The sequence below is a fragment of the Falco biarmicus genome, chromosome 4 (assembly GCF_023638135.1).
Source record: "Falco biarmicus isolate bFalBia1 chromosome 4, bFalBia1.pri, whole genome shotgun sequence".
In the NCBI taxonomy this organism is placed as follows: domain Eukaryota; kingdom Metazoa; phylum Chordata; class Aves; order Falconiformes; family Falconidae; genus Falco; species Falco biarmicus.
The window spans coordinates 8,806,951-8,830,100 of record NC_079291.1 but is presented as its reverse complement, the minus strand read 5'-3'; the positions used below and the strand labels follow the sequence as shown (position 1 = coordinate 8,830,100).

General features: G+C 42.6%; 1 protein-coding gene across 7 annotated transcripts in view; it reads right to left on the bottom strand.

The window, feature by feature from the left end:
- The window catches only part of RARB (retinoic acid receptor beta), a 334,203-nt gene that overhangs the window by 16,461 nt on the left and 294,592 nt on the right, over positions 1–23,150 (bottom strand). For all 7 annotated transcript variants that reach the window (XM_056334286.1, XM_056334288.1, XM_056334287.1 and 4 more), the window contains one exon: positions 5,351–5,511. In XM_056334286.1, the coding sequence (XP_056190261.1) occupies positions 5,351–5,511 (161 nt within the window). The remainder of the gene's footprint in view (positions 1–5,350; positions 5,512–23,150) is intronic.

The following is a 23,150-nucleotide window of genomic DNA, read 5'->3' as shown; positions in this document are numbered from 1 at the left end:
GATAGGAGAAAATGTCTTTATAATCCTAAACCTAAAGAATTGTCTTCAAAATGGTAAAAAACTAATGGGTTAACAGTCATTGTAATGCCCTTTGAAACATTTTTTTCAGCTACTGGAGTATGCATCCTTCAGATTTATTTTATTTCATCCTCAAGGACCTTGGTGAAATACAGTACATTGGAGGAAAAATAAGATCAAGATGTGCAGTCATTCAGGCTGTAATTAAATTTAATAGGCAGTTTATCCAGTTCATAGAAAGATGGCATAGCGGAGAGCTACACAAAGCAGAGCCTAAAGCAGGAAATCATTTTACAATAGGGTATCCATCTGGAAAAAAAGACGTTGCATGAAACCAGCAAGTGTGAACAAAATCTTCATCAGTATCATATGAGGTTACTTTATCATGCTGCAGTACCGACGACGGGAAGTTTGACATGTCTTCTATTAAGAGTAATGCACGGCCGTCTTAACAAATGTAAATCTAACTCACTATTATGCAAACTGAAGAGAAGGGGCAGTTAATAAAATACAAAATAACCAGGTGTTTTATTACACTGGATGCCAGATTCCTCAGCGTTGGAGCTAATGTGGTTTACACATCGCCTTTGAGACGCTACAAATGGAAGAGTTTTAACATTTTATTTGGTAATTAATGTGGTCTAAGTGTTATGGAAAATAGCTAGATATTTAGCAGCGTTTCTGAATATGTAAAACCAAAACTGACTCAATATCAATGTATAGGTTGAACAATAAAACACGGGGTTAATAAAATGCACGTCAGAAATGGAAACTCTGATTAAATTTGCCTGGGGATCTTCTCTAACCATGCTGTGAAAAAGATGCAGACGCTATGACTTTTCCTGAATATTTTACAGAAGCATTTTTTTGGGTGTCTTTTCCAGGAGCAGTCTTGCATGTTTTTCAGGCCTATGCACCAGCGCACATATGGTGGAACAATACTGTAATACACCCCAGTGGCATCTTTATCAGTGGAAAAGCCCAACCTTGCTATGAAATCCAATTAAACAGCCATTTTTGCCACATAAATTGATCCCATTTTTTCCATCATTTTTGTTTTTACATCGCAGGCTGCTCTATCTCCACATTAACGATACGGGATGAGGTACTCGCAGAAACATACACAGTAGCAGAATCCCTACCGTCTTTAAAATCCACTTTACAAAGGAAACAAGGCTCACAGGGGCACTCTGCCCTAATCAGGAACACTTGCTATGCCTCTTTAGTAAAAGCAGCAATGTACTCCAGCTCTGGCGAGTTCACCAAGGACCACAGCACACGCCTCTGCTCAGTCCCAGCATCGAGAGTTATACAGACAGACAGATACACGGACACCCCTCGGCGATGGCACAGAACAATAGGCATGTAACTTCTAAGCCCAGTACTTACAAAGGACAAAATGCTGCCCAGATGCAAAACCTCTTCACGTCCAGCCAGCCTGCCTGGGAGAATCCACAGCAAGGGTCCACAGCGTCAAAATTATTTTCCGTTTTATCCTCCCCTTTATCATGGGGCTGAATGTAACAGAGCTGTAGACTTACAAATACTACCAGTCTCGAGGGACAAGCAGTATAGTTACACTCAATTATACTATAAAGTATGACATCTCCAGAGAAATTACTAAGGCACTCTCTCTTACCTGGATGACAGTAATAAAACAGATCTATTTATGATGGACTTTTGAAATCCATTACGTTTAAACAGCTTGCTGATTCTCATCATCGGCAGAACTATACTTGCCACTGCCCACCAAATGCAACTGTTAAATCAAACGACCCAGGGAATTTAATACCAGTGCTATTCTCCCATTATTTTAAGTAGACTTTTATTAACTATGCAAAGTATGGTAATTATTACAGATCGGGACACTTTTTCTTTTTAAAGAGCAGATGGATATAAAACCCCATCATTGAAAACGCTTCTCCAAAATAGTTTTTGAGCAGGTAAAAATACACAATGGAGGAAAAATACCACCATGTAACCTTTCCCTCTGGGAAATGCAAGCTGGAGTGCTCAAGAGTGAGAGGAGCCAGATACACAAACCAAATGTTTGAACAGATTTTTTTTATGACTGTATCTCTGCGAGGTCTTTTTTACTCCACTCTCTTAGAATTCTTTGCTCTTTTCAGCAACAAACAAAATAATGTTTTAAATCAGTCTGAATGCTTACGTAACTGAAGGCATACAGGGGCCACACTTGCAGAGCAGCTTCTTTCCCCTGCCATCTCTATCAGTACACAAGTGCAAAAGCTCATGAAATTCAAGTGAATCCACATCGATTCAATACGGTCACTTCTCGCTTAAAGAATTAAATAAAACCCTCTAAGGTTCCAAAAGCAATCTGTATGCTCCACAGCGTGAGTGCACCATGCTTCATGACTGCCAGCCTGCAAAACCATGCATAAAAGCAGGACTGGTGGCACTCTTCTACCTGTACTGGCTTGTTACTCTCAAGAAAAGTAGAGTGGCACAGGCTTCTAGCTCCCCTTGGACTCAGCATTTAGAAAGAGTTGTGTGCTCTCTTTTTTGACTTCTGGTCTCTGTTTCAAGTGTCTCAAAAGGAAAGATTGCCTGAGCCCTGTCATTCCATCAGCAGCAGCTGGTGGTGGTTGTCCAAGTTGTGCTCCCCTGACCAGTGCACACACCTCCCGCCTCCTGGATCCTCTGCCACTGCAGAAAGGCTTCTCCCCTACTTCTGGGCTGACTGGCAGCTGGAGATGATGACCACCCTTACTCCAGCCCTAGTGGTACTCTGTCCTTTCCACAGCTGGGCAGGGACAGTGTTCATAAAAACGAGCTCTTAACACTGAATTCCTGCCTAAAAAGCTGGAGCGGTCACCAGACCTCAGCTAGATGAGAGATTTAAATACTCCACATTTCACACGGAGACTATGGGAATGCAGTAAGAAGGCAGTATTTAGCACCACCACTATTAGTTTTGACACAGCTGTTGAAGGAAGTTGTATCACTCTCAAGGATTCATAGTAAGCCAGAAATAACTCTCTCAGTGCTATTTTGTTGTAGCAACTTGCATAGTACCAAGCCATGACAAAGCAGCAGGGACTTCAGCCACGTGCAGCGAACTGCTGTGGACTTCCAACAGACCGACGATCTAAAAAAGAAATCTCTTTCCCCAAGCTGTCCGATCTGGCCTGAGATACGAACGACCAATATCTAGCCTCAGACAGCGTGGTCACGTCACGGTTAGTCAGGACCCATAGACAGACTAGATTTATCCATTTATTACTTAGGAGTAAGGGCTCTGAAATTCCAACAGGGACATAAACTCACCATGGGGGTCAGGAGGAACCCAAGGACAAAGGCGTCAGCGGTGGGTGTGATACGCAAGACGACCCTCTCCAATTTCATCCACTTCTATCATTTCAAGAGCTAAAATATTAATGATATTTAAGCATCCAATACATAATGCAAGAGTATAGGTGCCCAGGTTTATCTTTCAGCCCTTCAGGATCTTTGGCCATTACCAGTACAAAGTACCATCACACCACCTGAGTGCACTCCTCTAAATCAGAGGTAACACAAAAGTATGTGCCAGCACGCCGACGCTGGGAGGTGTACCAACAGATCATTCTGGGATAGCTAGGCCGTTTGCAACGTGGCCTGCAAGCAATAAACTCTGGCACGCATACCAGCCTGGCTACGCATCCCAGCTGCGGACATCCGATCACCTCTTCTGCAAGGCATAAACTCACTGTCTTTGAACTGGGCATATTTTTTCACGCTTGTTCAGGAAGCACTCTTGCATTTGCAGGAGTGTGAGAGCCTGTTTGGAAGATTTTATTCCCTCCAAGATGAGGATGCAAATGCACATACTGAGAGGAGGGGTGGAGGGCATTAACCCAGGAATTTCCTTGAAAAAACACACTATGGATTCCACTGTCTCCAGCTTTTTGCCTTTGGTTATGTCACCAGCTGGCTGCTTTTAAGCTTCCAGCCTTGCATGCTGCACTAGTCCCTGGGGGTCTGCCTGTACAATATTTACCAGCATGCCTACCTGACTGTACTGACTACATCTCACCCGAGCAGGGCTAGCACCAGAGAACCAGGCAGAGGACAGGCACCTTCCCCAGTACTAACCATTTAATGTGGCTCTCAAAATCAAACGTGAATAAACATTTGTGAAAATACTTCCAGCAACATGAAAAACATGCTTTTTTCTAACATCACACTTGCACTTAAATACAAAGACTTACACCTAGACCTCAGACTTTTGAACCTTGCACTTCGTAAATAGATGAGTATGCCTTAAAACAGCAACCTGCTTGCTAAAACAGTGAATATTGATGCCACACAAGGATTTGCCTAGACCACTCTCTGAAACACTTGTTTCAGCAGCAGAGCATTTACTCAAAACAGAGAGCAATCCAGTGACAGAGGTATTTCACCTGGCCTGTGGGGCTTGGTCCCAGATCTCTGGGGCTGGAGGACAAGGACCATGGAGGCAGACTCCTCCAGCCACGCCACTCCTGAACTGGTCTCAGCAGCGAAAGCACATGCTCGACTACTTCAGGACCTAGTACACATCCCTCTGAAACAGCCGGTGCTGCTACAACCAACAGCAAGAGCAGGCCCAGCACAGTCATTCCTCTACCAACAAGACACTAAACACTACCTAACAGTTATATTTTAGCATGCCTTTTATTACTGCATTTGCAAATTTGACATTGATTTTTCTCTCTGAAATCAATACATATCGCTAACCTTCCCTTTGTTTAGCAACATATATATATATATAAAAATTATTTTCCCAAATCACCCTCCAGAGAAACTCCCACAACGCTGAACTTCTTGATGGGAGGCTGATTTTTCATTTCTAAAAGCAGAAGACATTTTTGCTGCTTTGTGGTATTTCAGTACACTGGAAGAGGAATAAACTGCAAATGAGCATTTTGGAAACTGGCTTATTTAGACATTTCATATTTTCCTTGACCTTGGTAGCTTTGGGACTGTCACCAGTAATCCAGCAGCATTTAAGAACTCTACACCTACGAAGCTGTAATTTGCTGACGCACAAGCAGAGAGCATGTCTTTGGAAGCCAACAAATTTCTAATGAATGATGGCATGTAATTGACTCATGGACTCCAGGCTTGTCTCTTGGCTGGATTAATCCTTCAGTCTTTCACAACACCACTAACAAATTATTATAGTTAAGTGCAATTTCTCTTCTCCAGCATGCATTTGCGTGCATACCTGTGTTCCTTGGCTAAGGAGGTGCAAGGAGTGCATCTATTTAAAACATCTGAAGCCTCCAATGCAAAACTCACATCATGCAGGCATATCCAGAATGTAAATGTCACAAACTATACTTACTGTAGTGTATTTTCCCAGCTGACAGAGCGACGGGAAGGTTTCCTGGTGAGCTTTTCGGATCTTCTCAGTGAGATCATCCAACTCTGCTGTCATTTCATAGTTTTCTGTGGACTCCTGCTTTGAAGGTTCCTTCTTCTTTTTGTTCCTATCATTTCTGACAGCTACAGAAAAAGCAGAGACACAGATCTCATGTGGTTATTCACATCACCCCATGTTGCTTTTGTCGCTCTACTTCAAAACACTGCAAAATGCTTTTATTTTAAACATAAATTATTTTAAGTGAAGATAAAAATGTTATACACACAGAGAATACTAATGCAAGCTTAATTACTTAATTGTAAGAATTCAATTTAACGGGTAATGAGGAAACCAAAGTTTCATAGATGCTTGTAGTCGACGTGCCATCACACTCTTATAGTATCTACCTTCCGAGAAAGTCTACTGCAACTTCACATGCACTCTAAATGTCTCAGTAACTTTGTGAGGTGGGATTTTTCCGTTGTACCATTACAGCTGTGCACAGTGAATGGCTAAGTCCTCTGCAGCGATGCAGCTGGTATTTCATTGGATGTGAACAACACTAAAAAAAGACAGCAACTGTCTGTCCTCTTAAATCTCTCAGTACGGAAGGGAACAAAACTCATACTAATACAAAATGCACCAAGCAGAAGTTATTCAAAGGGAGAGTTAAATGTGAAAAGAGTAAATGAAAGAAGATGAAACACGTTAAACTCAAGATCTGAAGATCAAAGGAGAAGCATAAACACTTGAAAGAGTAAAAATGGCAGCAAAGCTATCTAGAGTTGCTTGCCATCTGCTCCTGCACTCAGATCAGCCGTCTACCTTCCCCTGGCCATGGGGGATTACTGGAAATGTGCATTGTGCAGCACTCGTGCTGTAATTGATTTCCCACATATTTGTGTTTTGTAATAAAATATGACAGCTGCTCCATCACCATGCTACTCTTTGTTCTTTTAATGAAAATAGCTTAATTTTACAAAACGTGCCCAGGAGATAAGTCTACGTCCGCAGTATTGCCAGTACTTGTGAACTTTATCAAGAGGCTTGTTGTTAGCTAAAGCTAACATCTTAAGCATAACCAGATGCATAAGGCTTTACAACAAAGCCAAGCAAAATCAATTCCTCTCCCCAAAGACTCCGTGTCAATATTAAACACCCTGAAGACAAAATGTTATTGGACAAATAAACCCCATCCTAACGTTCACTTGTGTCCAAAACCTCATGATATTTAGATGCACAGCAGAATGGGCGATGCCCAGAGCCACCCCTTGTCAGCTCTTTTCCCCTATGGATTCCCTAGACCCATTTCCACATCTTCTGTGGGTGCTTCCTACACACCTGTGAACCACAAATGAACACAAAGAGCAGCCAAATGGTGAATATTTCAGGAGAAAGAAGAGGTGTTGAGCCAGTCTCACCTACAGTATCTGTTCAAGAATGAATGACACACAGTTGGATTCATTTTCCTATGGGCGTCCTTTCTGAGAGAAAATTAAGAGTGACATGGGAAAACTGTGGGCAGGGAAAGCAGCAGAATCAGGGGCATCTACAGAAATAATATGTGTAACAGAAAACAAGGGACAGATGCAGTGAATATCGTTGCTCTTTCACGAGGCCATTAGGCATGTACACGATGTGATGAATGGCTCTGGTTTTCTCACTAAAGGTTTGACTTTGCAGCTGAGAGAACTCTGACCCCTATCCAGCAGATATTTTAAGGATGAACTTGACTTTAACTGTGTGAACAGACCCGCACTGAAGTCAGTTACGCCTCTGCTGGGTCAGGGCTGGGATGCTGAGCTCCCCACCGGATTAAAGCCTAATCTCAAACACCATCAATTCTGGTGTCTGGAGTAACACAAAGGAGGCCAGGAAGGGTGGACTAAAAAGGTACCTTCTTGTGAAGGTTCAATGCTACCAGCGTAGTCAGGTTTAGGATGGGGCGGGTTGGGTCCCCCCTCCGCTTCCTTTTACAAATATTCCCCTGAAGCCAATGCTCTGATTTGTTCGCTGGACCCCAGGGCAGAGTGCAAGTACAGTCTCTTGCACTGAAAAAACATCCAGGACCCACACGTACCTCTGAAGTGCTCCAAACTGCCACCTCAGAAGTAAAGCCTAATCACTGCTGTACTTGAGAGATAAAAGAGCTCCTTAGAGTATTATGTAAACTCCTACACAACCGCAAAGAGCAATAAGCTTTTGTAATAAAGCTCCATTTACTTATAGCTCTACGAGCTGATTGACAAATTTGCCAAACAGGAGGCCTCAGCAACTACTTATCTCAATAGCTTTGAACTCCTTGTGGAAGACAAACACGTTAGGCCAGGCTTCGAAGCAGCTGCCAGGAGCTCCCAGAGACCAGAAGGTAACCCCAGCAGGAACCACGCCACACTCCCGTGCCACCCCGGCACAGCTCCCTCTGCAGCTGTACCTCAAGTCCCTTCCCCTCCCCAAAGGCCACTAGAGGAACAGCTGCTGGTCAATCCACATCATCAAACTGGCCCAGCTCTGTCCTCTTTCTTTTTGGGTGCAAATCACTAAAGGGTAGGAAGAGGAGAATTAACACATCCTGAAGACTAGGAGCAGTTTTTGTTCATTGTTACCTTTTTTCTACAATTCCGACAGCCTTTATAATAATGCTAAAACCTGAATAACATTTATCTTCTTGGTTTATGTATACCTTTTACATTTCCTACATTTGTCTTTGCTAAGTCTGCGTAAGACACGGCAATGTTTCTATATTCCCTGTAAGATAACACAATAAAGTGCCGACATATAACACCCAGGCTCCAAAAATATAAAGAATTTCAATAACGTTGAACTATTATGCACATTCAACTACAACTATAATTCAGTACAAAAAAAAAGAGAGAAACAGATTAAGACAACAATACGTTTAAAAGAGTTAAATAAAAACATATAAACACACATTTACCCAGTAAATTTAAAAGCCATCACTGCCCTGGGAACAGGAACTGTCACACCGCATGTGGGAAGGGTTTTGGATTACAGCTTATGCTTACATTACATAAATCACACCTTTTTGTATCTCGATCTTTACATGCATATGATCACATCAATCCCCGATGCAATTTCACTGCCTTTTAATGATGATACGCCAGTGATGAATCTGTGTCACAGTTAATGCTGCGGTAGAAAACTCAGGTTATGAATTTCATTACTTGTGCACTAAATTCTGACTCAGTGGCTGCATTATTTAGGAGCTCCCGACAGGGGACAGTATGGAAGCTCTCTTGCCCTGCGTGAAATACTGGAAGTTAAAAAAACTAAGAAAACAAGTAAGGTGGTGGCTTTGGGAAAGAGAATGAAAAAAGGCGTATCTTGATATGTGAGGAAGCCACATCTCAGTGCTGCTCAGATGGCTGAGCGACGCACGCCCATGCCTGAGCACGTCTGCTTCGATCCATCTTCCCATGACAGTTTCCCTGTCCCCTCGACACATATGCCAGGACTTGCACTTCCCCACCCAGAAACCTCCAGGCAGCCGCGGCAGGGTTCGTGAGCTGGCAAAGGTACTTTCTGTTGCTTTAGGTTTAAGGATCAGCCCCTAGCCTCAAACATTCACCCCTCTAACCTGACGGCAGAGGGGCCGAACACCATCTCGTGTCCCATCCTGCCTGTTCTCCTCACCCCAGGTTTGCCACTGCTTTCCTTGGCCTCAGACACATTGTGCCTCTTCTGCTTGAAGCGATGGGCAGGGCACAAAAGCTGCAGGAGGGAAGGATGCATTTTTCAAGAAAAGCAGGGCCTGCTGTAGATGAAACTATGTATAGGAAAGACACAAACAGCTTCTCTCGGAGGACCCCAACACTCTCATTTAGCAACCACGCAGCAATTCTCCTGCTTGAGCGGGATCATTTCAAGCGTGTCACAGTGCTGGGAATCATCCAGTCTTAAATTCAAGCCCCTCAGGTCCACCAAACTTAGTCACTGCTTGGCCTGTGAAGAGTCTGGGATCCAGCCCAAGAGATTTAGGCAGTTTCTAGATAATCAGGTAAAATTATGGAATAGCTAGTGTTCGTACTCCCCTCTGTCACAGGTGGTACAAACATGTCCAGGGGAGAAGAACCTGTAGCTCACAATGCAGTTTTTCCAACTACTTGCATAACCTCTGCTTCTTCAGATGCCCGGAAGATAGTTAGACAGCACCTTTCATATATTATAATGATTAATCAGCTATAAATTCATGACTTGAAGTGCTATCACTGCAGTTTTGCCTCTTGAAGATCCTCGTGACCTTTGAAGAGCTCTGTGTACTAGTTAGCTGGTTTTGTTCCTGTAAGGACAACTACTTGTGTTTCCAGTTAGTTTGCATTCCTGTAAAACCACACTTCTCTTGTCCCTAAATATTTTGGAAGTTACTTGTTAAGCTAACAAATCTCAAAAGCACCATAAAGCACAAAGAGCAAGTCAGTAATTGCACAGCACTGGGCACAACATGGGTTTTCAAAAAGACTCCTTTTGTTTGTGAATGTTGATGAGAAGAAAAATAGGAGGTGAGCTGAGGCAGGACCGCTGCAGACCTGCCAACTCTCCCCTTCAGGCTGAGGCTTGCTCTCCTGTGCCTTGGGAAGCCATCCACCTCTTGCCAAACACCAGGCAGCCTGGGCTGCTCGACATTACAGGCAAATGGTGCCAGACGTGGGCGGTGGGGCCACTGCACCCAGGGCTCCCAAGAGCACCAAGCTGCTTGCTAGGGTGGAAACTCGCAAGTCTCGCACAGCTCCTTTATGCTCTGACTTCTCCAATTCCAGCAGCAGCTGCTAAAAATTTCTAATTCTGGCAGAAGTTAGCAGCTGTGGAAAATTTCAGTCAAATACGCAAATTGCTTACTTATTGCCATTACCAAGTTTGATCCATCGGGATACATGTGTCCCCTCCCCCCCCACCACACGTCACCCTTGTCCCCATAACTCTTCAACAGACTGTGCTCATGGTAACAAATGGCAGTCCATAAGGACATCTTTCACAACAGTCACCTTGGAAAACCTCGAACCAAGGGAAACTTAGCACCTTCAGTGCCGCTGCTGCTGCACTGGGCTTTCTGACCCCATGGACAAAGCCAGCACCCAGCTGCACATCACATGTGGCTCAGTGCCTGGGAGCTGGAGGAAGCAGACACAGAGGCGAGGTACTTCAAGGAGATCTATTTTCCCAGCTCCAACGTAAGAAAAGCAACAAAACCACCACCTTGAAAGCAACACAATCACGCTTGACAAACTGACGCACCAGCAATTCCGAACGGTAAGGCTCCTGTCCACATTTTAACAGCAATGCAATTGCAAGCCAAACAGCATTAAAATACACAGAACACCAGGTAGTTATAAATAGATAGGTTTTTGTAGGTCGTGACTTCCAGATGAAATAATGTTTTCTTTTAGGCAAAACTGCTCAGTCTTTTTAAAAGAACAGGAAACTATCTTAAAACAAATTCCCATGCCAAAACTGAGCTTTGACATATGGAGAACGATGGGAAGCTAAGCACGTTTCAAACACAAAACTCTCCCTTCTACTGGACAAAGCCAATAACAAGTACAGAGTCATGTAAGGGGCTTCAAGTACAAAACCAAAACACATTGAAACCTGCATATTTTGTTGGTGATTCAGAGAAATCAACCATGTCAGCTGTCGGGTACAACTGCCACAAGAAAACATCTCGATTTCAGTGAGATAGTATCTCTCTACAGACTCGTATCAAAATTAAAAGGGAGCACAGAGAAACAATCATGGAAGAAATTTCATAAGCACCTGGCACACTTATCATTTTTCCCCAGGCACAGAGCGAGCACATGTATTACAGAATTCAAGCCCGTCCCCGGTTTCCTGTTAAGAAATAATGTTCAGCTACGGCAAACGTGCCCTGGCCAGTGCGCCAGGACCCCCAGTTCAACAACGGGGGAAAGCACCACAAGCTGGGAGGACATCGTCCTGCCAGCTGCCTTCACGTACGCTGGCTCTTCTAGCCACTAGTGGTATTTTTTTCTTTTTGACGAAAGTGAATCTGAACTCAGCCTTACAGCTTTGTATTATTCATTATATAATTGCTATGTTTTATTAGAAATATGATCTATTATAACCTTGAATATGGTAACTTAAATGACATTGAAAATTTGATTATTCTGATTATTAGAGAAGTGAGAAAGGTACTAAACATTTGTAAGGCTGATAATCAATCAGTGTATCCATCTGAGTGCAATAAAAATCAATCAGGAGCTAGTGCGTTTAAATCTAATTTTTTAAGCATGACATTTTCTTCTGAGTTTCTTTTTTAAATGTCACCCTCTTCTACAACAGTGATTGATTCTATCCCCAGGGACAGTTAACTCCAACTGTTTTATTCATTGCACTGAGCTCTTGTATCCACAGTCTTTTCTAAATATCAAATTAATGACAACAATAATATTTTCATCAAAATGTGAAATTCGGAAATACACATTCATGGAATCAAAACAGCAAGAAGCACAACAGTACATTTAAATCAGTTCAAATATCAGGGACCTTTTAACTAGCAAGCAGTGTATTTTAACACAGAAAATGGTGGAATTTTGTGTCTCTCCAGCTCTCTTCTTCTCCCCCACCCCTAAAATAGAAGGGCAAGGATTTGCTTGTTTAAAACATAATTCATTTAGAAATGTTTCAGCAGTGAACAATGAATCACTAGCTATAGGGAGTCCGTGAGTAATTACTTATGCCTCCAAAATAACCTTATTAGGCTATTGTAAGTATAGGGGAGACCTTTGATACCTATAGCCTAAGGGCCTCTATTTTTCCATTCATGCACAGGGGATTTATATGGTTATATCCTATTATAACCGAGGAAAGCAACACATCTCCCATTTATGTATGAGGATAACTGTGGGGTTAATATATCAAGAACTGAGTTATAAGAACAGGTTTCATTATATGAATGAATGATACAAATGGATGCTCTACAGCTTTTTTTAACTGGTCTGAAACTTGATCTGTGGTTTCAAGGATTCCATCAGCCTGAAAATTTTATTTTTTACATGAAACTTGGCACCTGCTATTGTCACATCCCTGAAATATTAGTAGATGTAATGAGCAAAAAAGGAGTTTCTAGTCCCTTAAAGAAAAACAATACTAACTGAACTCAGACGTAGGACCGAAACTGGAAAGCTAATGCAGAATAACAGGCTGAGAAAAATACCTCTTCAAGATAGCTGAAAAGTATAGCTTTGGTATTCTTTTTAAAAAATATTATTTTAAATTATTATTTGTATTGTTTCACTTTAGTATCATTTAAGAGGAAAGATCTTTTTTTTTTTTTTACTTTCTTCTTCATTTTAAGACATCTGGAAGCAAAACCAGCAGCTATCATACTTTGGGTATCTAGAACCACCAATCCAAGACCCCAAACTGCTGCTGAAATAAAAAAAAAAATAGTTCTAAAGGCAGACTGAATGTTGCAGAAGGCTCTATGAAGTGCTTCAGCAGGAAAGAAAACCCCAAAAGCCCATACCCTGTTTGCAGGTATATGAAAATACCGCTAATGCCCATGTTTATATTGAGTGTAGTATTTCAGGACTAGTTCAAGTTCTGCAGAATGTGCCAAACACAGTAACTGCCGAGAGAATAAAAATCACAACTCCAGAAATACAAATGAAAACACCCCGCCCCCCTCAAAACAGTTCCTAAGAACAAATCAAAACCTCAGAAGTTGCAAAAACAGACAGACAGCAAACAAGTGGAACGAAACTGGAACAAAATGTGGTTTGCAGCATGTGGGTGTGGGCAGGCAGAAAGGACAGCAAGGGGAGCAGCTGAGTCAGAGCCAAGGTGTACAGGGTACAGGATCTATACCAGGGACTGAAACAAAAGCAACTCCTTGGTTTCCTTTACCATCTCCCTACGTATTGCAATCGAAGTGGGTGGAGAGACGTGATTATACATTTAATGATAAACTGTTTAAATAGCATTTGTCCTGTGATTCCATTTTCAAAGTGCTTTAATATCATCAACTAATTGCCAGTGTGAAATAGGACAATCCACATAGGCTTAGCAGCTGAGGCTTAAAAAGCTAGTGAAGGTTGTTAGTACTAACAACTGCAGGCAGAATAAATCACTAACATTTCCCATGAAGGCCCACCAATATATCTGCAATGGATATAGCCATACACATTGACTAAAACAAAATTTACTCATTGATATGTTTCCATCTGTATTTCACATAGGCATCACCTCAAGTTACTTAATGTAGCCAGAAATTCCCATCTGCAAGACAGAGCATCTCCATAGGCATGTCCCACAACATCCCTGTGCATCTTGTGGTGCTGTTGAATTATTCTACACATCTGCCCTTCCCTCCTCGTTCATGCCTTATCCAAGCTCTCTTAGTATTCTGCATGAAATCAGTCACTTCCTTACTCTAAATGTAAAGCCCACAATTTATAAGACCTACCATACCACCTGCAACAGGTTTGCAGAGTAACAGCATCACCCGGTGGATATTGCCAGTTATCCCTTTCCCTGTTCAAGTGCAGGAATGGGAAGGAGCTGTGGGAATCAATCGCTCCACCTGGGGAGGTTTCCCAAACTCAGAGGGCTTCTGTGGGTAACCCGCTGTGAAGTGCCAGCCTACAGACGAATCCCCAAGAAATTAAAACTCTCAGGGAAACAAAAGTATTGTACTTACTATCTACTGTTTTGGCTGCCCAAATCCCATTGGATTTACTGCTAACTACTGTGCCAGTCTAGCTAAAATTCTGCATACAGCTGGTTAAACTGAAATACTCTGGGGAACAGGAGGCTGGCTTTTCTGGAATTGCAGTGTCGTAACATATTAGCTAAAAATACACATGACCAAAACCACAATGTGATTATTCTTTCTCATCCTTATAGTTTAAGTGACCAAGTGCATATACAGCAGTTGAAAAACACTTCTAAATACTCAGCATGAAATTAAATTTCTATTAAGCTATAGTGCATTTGTTTTTTACCATAGGCTGGGTAAAGAAAAAAAATCCCTAATTTTCAAACTGAACTTCAGTCAGAAATCACTGAGATACCATTAAATCTGTCTCATCTGATTTTAACTGTTCAAGTGCCCTTTCCAGCTACCTTCTCAAAGCAACTGCCCTTTTGAGCTACAATCTTGAAGCCTGGTACACTAACTTTATGGATAGCCAATTACAGGTAAAAATATCCTGAACCTGACCTTTCTCTCCAAGGTCATCAAGAGGTAAATCAGTGTACTCATCTACAGATATTACATTAATTTCTCTTAGGAGACAGTCATGGTAGTACGATGCCTCGCAACTGGGAGAAACTGCAGTTATCCAAAGTCATCAATTCAATTTGTTGGGTATTAGCCAGGACCGCTGATGGCCAGGGAAGTGCATGGCTGTAAACTAAGAGCAGACACTGCACTCTATTCCTGCCCACTGCCTGGCCTGACTGTAGCACTTCATACACTTCAACCTGCTGTGGCTATTTTATTTCCTGCGCAGAAGAAAAGAACACGACTTGCTTTTTACTTAACTGGAAAGCTACCTACCATGACAAATTGCAGCCTTTCCTGACAATGCTGTTAACAGACTCCCTTAACAAAACAACTTTCCATAATACGCACATTCTTTCAATGTAATGAATGAGTCTCAGCTACAGGATAAATTCTGATTACGTATGATAAGACTGACTTTACAGGACAGCAAATGGGAAGGCTATGAAAAAAAGAAAGTGAGCTAGAGGACCCCTTTGCTTTGCCCACGTGCAGTTGCTCAGTACCCAGGGCAATGGCTCCCCAGAAGGAAAAGCAGAAGTTCAGGAGCAACGTCAAGACTGCGTGCCACCTGCATTTCTCCCTTTTATTATGGCTGGTTTCATGCGGTGAATACAGTTAGGCTTTCCCCAAACAGGATTCAACCCTGTGTTATTTACCAGAATTAAAAAAAACAAACCAGCCCCAACTTATCACCACTGCTGTTTTTGTCTTGCAGTGTTGCTACTCCACTGATTGCAGCAGAGTCCTATTAGTGTAAAACTACAGTAGCGTAGTGGGAGATCAGGTCTAATATCTATATCTGCAGATGGATAACACCGCATTCATACCTAAGTTTCATTTCTTTGTTTTGCCCCCAAGGCTAAATTTCACATTTGTACCTCCTAGTGCCTTGTGCAATTGTGTGAAGGTGCATCTAGCGAGAGAGCTGCCAACTGACAACACATCTGAAGAGGCTTGCGTGCGCAGTGTACTTCATCAAGCACAAAGAACACATTGCCTCCTGCAACCGTAAATTGAGCTCATGAAGGCAGAGGAACAGTTGTTTCAGGCACGTTTTAAGAAAGGAAGTCATAGTCTTGAATCGCAGCATTAGCCTGCGTTACAGCCTCAGCAGCTTGCAGCCCTGGCCTCCCACTAGGCCAGGGATAATAAAAGCAAAGAAATAGCTCAGCTAGTATTTACCTATTCCTCTGAAGCTAACACGGAAAACACACCATTATGAACTTAACACAAATTCCTTCCTAAGGGCAAAGGCTTGTTGATACTCCTACTGAAAAAAAAAAAAGAAATAAAAAAAATATTAGGATCAGGAGGTTATTTCCAGCTCTCAAAGCACCAGGGCTGACCTCCGAAGTGGTGGGCAGGGGACACACAGGGTGTGCAGCTCCACAGCCATGCTCAGCCTCCCTGCCCAAGCTCCCCTGCTGGCCAGCTGGAGCTGACACCGAAGGACCTGCTCCACCAGCAGAGGCAGCCCAGGTGCAAGAAAAGGAAACAACCGTATTACTCAGCCAGGTGGACCTAAAAGCACCAGAAGATCAGCCAAAAAACGTACCGTTAAGTCTCACATCGCTGTGCAGTCCAACGCAGCTGGTGGGCATGCATCTGCACCTGCTGGTGGGCTTGATCTGCAGCTGTGTTAGATTATTTAATTAACAGTGCCTGTCATTAAACTGTTTTGCCACATTACTAAAAGAAAGGTTTCACCAAACAGTTAAATAACATGCTCAAACAATACTATTGCATCTTACTGCATTTTAGCATGTTGTTTACTTCCTCTCTCTTCCCAAAAGCTGAGCAATTGGAATAAAAAAATCTGCAAATTTGTTGTTGGGGTGGGGAACTTCTTTATTCTTTTAAGATTACATCGTCCTTTCTTCACAAACTGTAACCTAAGGAGAAAGAAAGGAATGAGGTCAGGGGACTTCTTTTTCTTTCCATCCGCAGGATTTTGGGAAGGTCAAGCCAAGCCAAGCCAGCCAGCTGGCCAGCCAGCTCTGGGAGTGCCGGGCTGGCAACGTCACCAGATTCCCGTAAAAGCCTTGCTGAAGCTGGCTGCTGACACAGGTAAAGAAGTTTATTCACTTTCAGCTTTAGCGCCTCACTGCCCATCCTGACTCGCTACACTGGTAAGCTGAGGCACTTGAAATGTCTCTGCCTCCCAGGTTTTTCTCCAGGCAGGACATCCCTTTCCACCCGTGCATGGCAGGACTCTGCGCTGAGGCCCAGCAGGGATTAACCCACAGCAGCCGAAGCCCCCACTCGCGCCCCGGATCTCCACGCCTGGGGTAGCAGCAGGCTTGAACGCAATTCTTCAAAGCAAACGTGCCTGGGAGACAAAGGCTGTTGCTTGTGTGTTTAATAAATACTGCTCCATCCATAATTCACATGCAGAAATACTGCTTTTCATCTATTAATGCAGGCTCTCCAGACATCTGTACTCCTGCTTTATGTAGCGGCAGAAGCATCATGGTATTACGGGGTCGAATTCCCTTTACACACCTGCAGCAACCTCAGCTGTTTTAGCACTCACGTTATGACATGAATCACTCCACAAGCCTGCACCTAATTATCAGACTGTCTATTTTGATATATTTTATCCGTTATGTACAATGCCAAAGACGTTCTTTAAAATATGTTCCAGCTACTCTTTCATATAAAAATCCAACCTGCTTTCTTGTCTGGGACTTAAGTTCTGAAATAGCCGGAGTAAGTGGACCAGATTAGTTAAAAAAGAAGGCATGCTATTAACTACAGGACTGGCTTAAAGAGCTTAATTCTGCCAGACAGGGTCAAGTAGCATCAAATCCTGATTTCTCCGTAAGATCTTTTAAATATCCCCAGTAAAGCCAGCACATAACCTTTTTACATTAAGCGCTTTCACAGTACACCAGACCAGCCTGATACAGTGATCATACAAGGAGCAAAGCAGATACTTGTTTCAAGAAAACAGCAAGACACTAAAAAAAGCAGCCATTTTTATTGTTGATTTGAAATCAAAGCGATTACTGAGGCCTCTGCAACTTCCAGCAAAAGACTTACTGCACACAAGGGAGTTCATTTTGAGAAGGCGAAGAGGCAGCAGGTCATCACAGAGTTAACTCAATAAAATAATAATTTCTACTTGGATAAACTGACCTAGTTTTCCCAGACTTCTCTATGAAAACAAAGGATGCAACTTGGATGTGAGATGACGTCTGAGAGGGAAGCCAAGGGCTGGGCAAAGAGTCTGAATTCCACACACAGCTGGTCCTCAACTAAATGACAGTGGTGGTCCCCAGCTGACATTACAAATGACAATCCAGCATAAGATTAACTGGCATTGCTAGTGGTTTCTACCCCCATCTTATCTCATTGATGCCAACAGCAAATCTTTCATGTCCTTCAGCAGTGTGGGATTGGGCCCTGAACGCATCATACATGGGTTCGGTACCTCCTTCCAGCTAGGATCGTCTTCTCCAAGACTATAGCAAGCGCCTGATGCAAGATGCACTTACAAAAGACATTTTTATGAGGTCCTCAGGATATTGTTCCTGGGCTACAACCTCCATGGGAAGCACTGGCTGAAAACTTGGATTTCCAAATCTGAGCTTTGTTCAATTCCTGAAAGAGCCCATGAACATCCAGCTCCCCAGCCAGCTGCGGAACTGCCCCCGAGCCCCAGGCTGCGTGGCAGACACAGCAAGTCTGCCAGGGCTGGGACGCACAGCATGGAGGACAGGAACCAACAAGAATTCTTCCCGGCCCCCCTCGTAATAACTCATCCTGAGTTTATGCAAACCTGAACACAATGCGATGCTGACAACTGCTCATTTTGGGATTCAACCCAGCGTTATTTTTCAGCAAAGCTCTGTTGTGCTGGAACACCTCCAGCCAGCTCAAGTTCAACAATTTGCCCAGAAAAAATGTTCAATGAAGGGGAAACATAAAAGTATGCATAGAAAGAGGCCTGACTCCCTCTCTCTTCTAATCCATCACATAGCATTAGAGATTAAATACTCATTAAAAATATATATAATAAACTGTTAAAACAGGACATCTAGTGATTCCTCTTAATTGCCTTGCTCTTCCCACACCCTGGTTTCTAGGGAATATTTTAAAAATGTTCCTCCTCCAATCTGCAAGACCCGTTTACCATAGGGTTCTCTCTCCACCTCGTTCCCCCAGCCAAGAAAGAAGACCCCCAAATGCATGGGGCTTAATACTGCATACCCTGTGGGAGGCAGCTGATGTATATGTTCATGCCTTGCCACGCATAAATTCTAGTAGGAATAATGTTCCTAAAAACCCACGTGAAATAGCTGTAACTGACCTAGAAAACAACAGGAAAAGTTGCCAAGAAAACGCTTTGACTCTCTCTTTAGGACAAGCAGGATTTAAGCCCTCAGCAGAATTAAAGAAGTCAAATATTTCTGCTTATTCTCTTCCTTCCCTGTGTACTTTTCACTTTGTTATGGCAGAGGGTTGAACATAATGGGGTTTCTTTTTGTTATTAACAACTATCCTCTTGGTTTTATTTGTTCTCTTTTTTTATTATTTGCACTCCTTTTCAAATTAAAATTATTTTCTGGATGTTCTGATCTAGTAGCAGCATTCACCTAAAGAGGCATCCAAAGAGGGAAAAAAAAAGTATGCATTGAGGTTCTCTTCCAAATTATAGAAAGGGGTAAACTGAGCATCCTTCTTTTAGAAAAATGCTGTCAAAAGACTCTTGAACTAACACTTCTCCATGTCACTTGTTACAGGGATCTGGACTGTACAAATCTGATCCCTGAGCTCCTCAATGGGATAACCAGGTGGCGTGGCACTGTACAACCAAACACACACTGAGCTTTGGGAATTCCACACCCATCTTCATGAGACATCTAATTTGAAACACAAGAGCCCCAGCTTGCTCCCTGTCCAACAGAGGCACACCAATACTGTCGAAGAGCAACTCAAGCTTCACTACATCTAATGCTCCATCTTTTAGCATCAACAATTCTTCTGTACCAGAAAAAAACCTACCCTGATGACATTTCAGAAGCTACACTATTTTTAGTGGCTCTTCCCTGTTGCCTCTCCACTAGAATCAAAACAAACTGCGTCACGGATCACCTAGAAGAAGCATTATGGCAAGAAAATCAGGGGGGAGACGGTCCTTGTATGTAAGGAGCAGCTCACACAGCTACAGTACAGCCAGGGATGATGAACATGCAAGGTGCAGCAGCTCATCACATAAGGACATTCATTCACAGCTGATTTGTCTTCCCAGGTTGATGCCTCTAGGTTACAAAATGGCTAAAATCTGTGCAATGCCAATTTCAATCTTCTTGAGATACAGAAAAAACCTCTCATGCATTAGCTAAAATAAACATTTTATATTTAATTTTTAAAATGACAAAAAATACAGTTTCATCTTTAGTCTGCCATGGACATCCTCTAAAAGTACCCACCATATGAGAGCAAGTAAAAGTGCTATGCTTTGTAAGAGCACACATAACTTGTGGATTCTTTGAAATGCAATACTATTCACCATAAACTCCTGCAGTTTCTGGCAATTTCTATTTTTTTCTCTTTCTCCTACACTGTGTTACTAATTCCATAATGCAAACTATAATCAGCTGGTTGGGAGTTAAAATAAAAGCAAGGAAACCAGAACCTTTTTTCAGGAGACACAGGAAGAAGCAAAGGATTTGCAGCAGCGCCCGTTGGACCAGGGCTGACTGACAGGGGGAAGCCTGCTAACGATCCAAACAGGAGACAGAGCAGGTGAAAACATTGTCTCTGGATTGACTGATGAGTCAAGGAATTATGACCTCTCCTGCTCCTTCAACTGTGTGGTGATGTCTTCACCAAAACTACATGTTGCTGCCAAGGGAGCAAAGAACACCTCTCTGCCAGAGAGGCAGTAACCTGGCACCCCTGAGCCATTTCATGAATTGCACATGTGCCTTCTGCTGAAGGAGACAGTGCAGTGATGCCTGCAGCATTTTTATAAAGCCTTCCCTTATATTCCAGTATCATTCAATTCAGTATTTCTGTTTATGCTGTTTTAATCCACCCTCACTGCTAAGTCTTCCCATTTAATTTAATGCTTTCTTTCCAGGCTCTCAAGTTTTACGGTTAACAGTTTCCCAGGTTTAAGCACACCAAGTTCTGTCTCCAAGAAGACACTGACGGTGGAGCACTGACCTACTTAACATGGGAAAAAACAATCCCAAACGCAAAGTGTGCAACACTATCTGCCAGTAATCCTTCTTCCCACAAGTTTAAAGACAAAAAATGTTTAAAAATACAGTGTATTGAAAATGATACAAATGTAATACGCTTTGTAATCTGTAATTTCAAATGGTTTGTAAAGTCCTCCCTCAGAGGATTGGACTTAAATCATTCATTAACTTGAAGCTGATTGCTTTGTCCTGGAAAGGGGGAAGAACATGGATTTCTCAGATGTAACCCAATTTCCTATCAAGAAACAAAAGCAACCTGATGAAATTCAGTTACCAAAACCATCTAGTGCACCCCAAGCAGAAGTGTAAATAAATTACAAAATGAGCTCCTTCAGCAAAATCCAACTTTATGAGGAGTTTTAAAATTAACATTTCACTTGCTTAGAAGTTTTAAATAAGAAAGAAATAAAGAAAAGTAGGTCAGCATGTTTCCCCAGCATGTCTTACTGACTCCATTAAAACTGTCTGTCAGATGACTAACCATGCCTGTAATCCAACTAAAAGCATGTTTGCTTTCTGTTGCACTTTTTGCCAGAGGAAAGGAAGAATTCCACTTAGCTTTAACTCTGAAATTCAGGTAAATGTCTCCCAAAGTCAGATAATTTCCTCACATTTACTTACCAAATCTGTTTATATTGACAATAAGCAACTGGTTATAGGTGCACAGCACCGAGAAATGATCCCTCAGCTGATTAAATGCCCATCAGCCCCAGGCACTGCCTGTAGGGCTTTAAGCTACAACTTGTTAAAGTCAGTTTTCAGAGCTGTCGCCTGATTGACAGACTTTTCATAAGACCTAGATTTAAAAATTTAAGAGCTTTCAGAAACATGCAAGCATGTGAGTAAGTACTGGAGTAAGGTGAGATGGAGCAAACCCATTTCTGCTCACTTTGGGTCAAAGGAAATTGAAAATCCCAATGCCTTATCATCTTTCTTTTTTTCCTTTCATAGTATTAGCAGCTGAGTGTTATTCAAGTTAGGATAGAAAGGGTGTTATTTCTACTGGTTTTATGCCATCTAACTTTAAAAAAAACCTCCACACTTTCCATGCGAGTGCTGAAGAACTGGAGATTAACTGTTCTGATGTATTTTAAATTGAGCATGTGATACCAAGTCAAACTAAAAACAAATCAAGGCTATTTTTAGAGCAGTTCTAGGGCCAGCATCCCAGCAGGAGGAGCTACAACGTGTCAGCCGGCTTATTGTAGGCACAGCAATGGAAAACTCCCTCTGCAATAACAATTCATACAGCGGATGAAAGCAAGCTGTAAGAGCCTGACAGCAGCAGAGGGAAATCCATGGCCTCACCTACTTATGTAGAGATCTTCCTAAACTGTCTTTGAGAGCCTACTGGTTTTCGAGCGCCTGCTTTCCATCTTCCACACCATCAGCACAGGAGTTCTCTCCACAGAGCAGCCAGCAGGAGCTTTGTTTCCTTCCCTTCTGCAGAGGCACCTATTCTATGCAAGACCATCTCTACTAAAGCGATCACCAGGCAAGCAAAGAAGTTTTCACATGCAAACCATCAGGAAGATGTACGTATCCTTACATGTTTCTTCTAAGAGGAAGGACCAAATACGTGTCTCCTCTGATACTGAGTCCTTCAGGCACATTCGGGTTGCTGCAGTTCAGACTTCCCAGAACTCTTGGGAACAATTTACTGCGTTTCTCACGAACCTTGGCTACTGTAGATAACATTTTCAGGTTGGCCTGACAACCAAATAAGCCATGTTTAGCTTCAAGGCCCAAGACACTGGCAATTTGCTCGTTCCCAGACTGATACTTATCTCATTGATATTTTTCCATCCTTCAGATTCAACGTTCAAAGGGAGGAGGAAAGATAGAAGAGAAACCACAAGGTGCCAGTATAGAAAGCATGACCTGCATGGCACAATGGTAATTAGGAGAAAGAGATGCATCAAAGATGTCCCGTGCCCCCGAACAAGAAAATGATCTGAATGAGGAATATGAAGCAGTGAACTGAGTGCATAAAGGAAGAATGGAAGCTCTCAAACAAAGCTTTTGAGGTCATGGGATTGGGGTCTCAGCAGTTATGTCTGCATGACCAAACAAGCGTGGCCTCAGCCCCGTGCTTTGGAGCACATGGACTGGGCAGGCACAGGCTACCTCTAGATTTCACATCTGCTCCTACAGCAGCATTGCCCAGCACAGCACAAGGCAGAAAGGATAACCCAGGGTTCTGCCTGCTGTGAAAGCAGCTGGGATACTAAACTCAAGAAGAGGCAAAGGCTACCTGCAATGGCAATGTGAAGGTACAGAGCCAGCGCCTTTATATGTATGATCG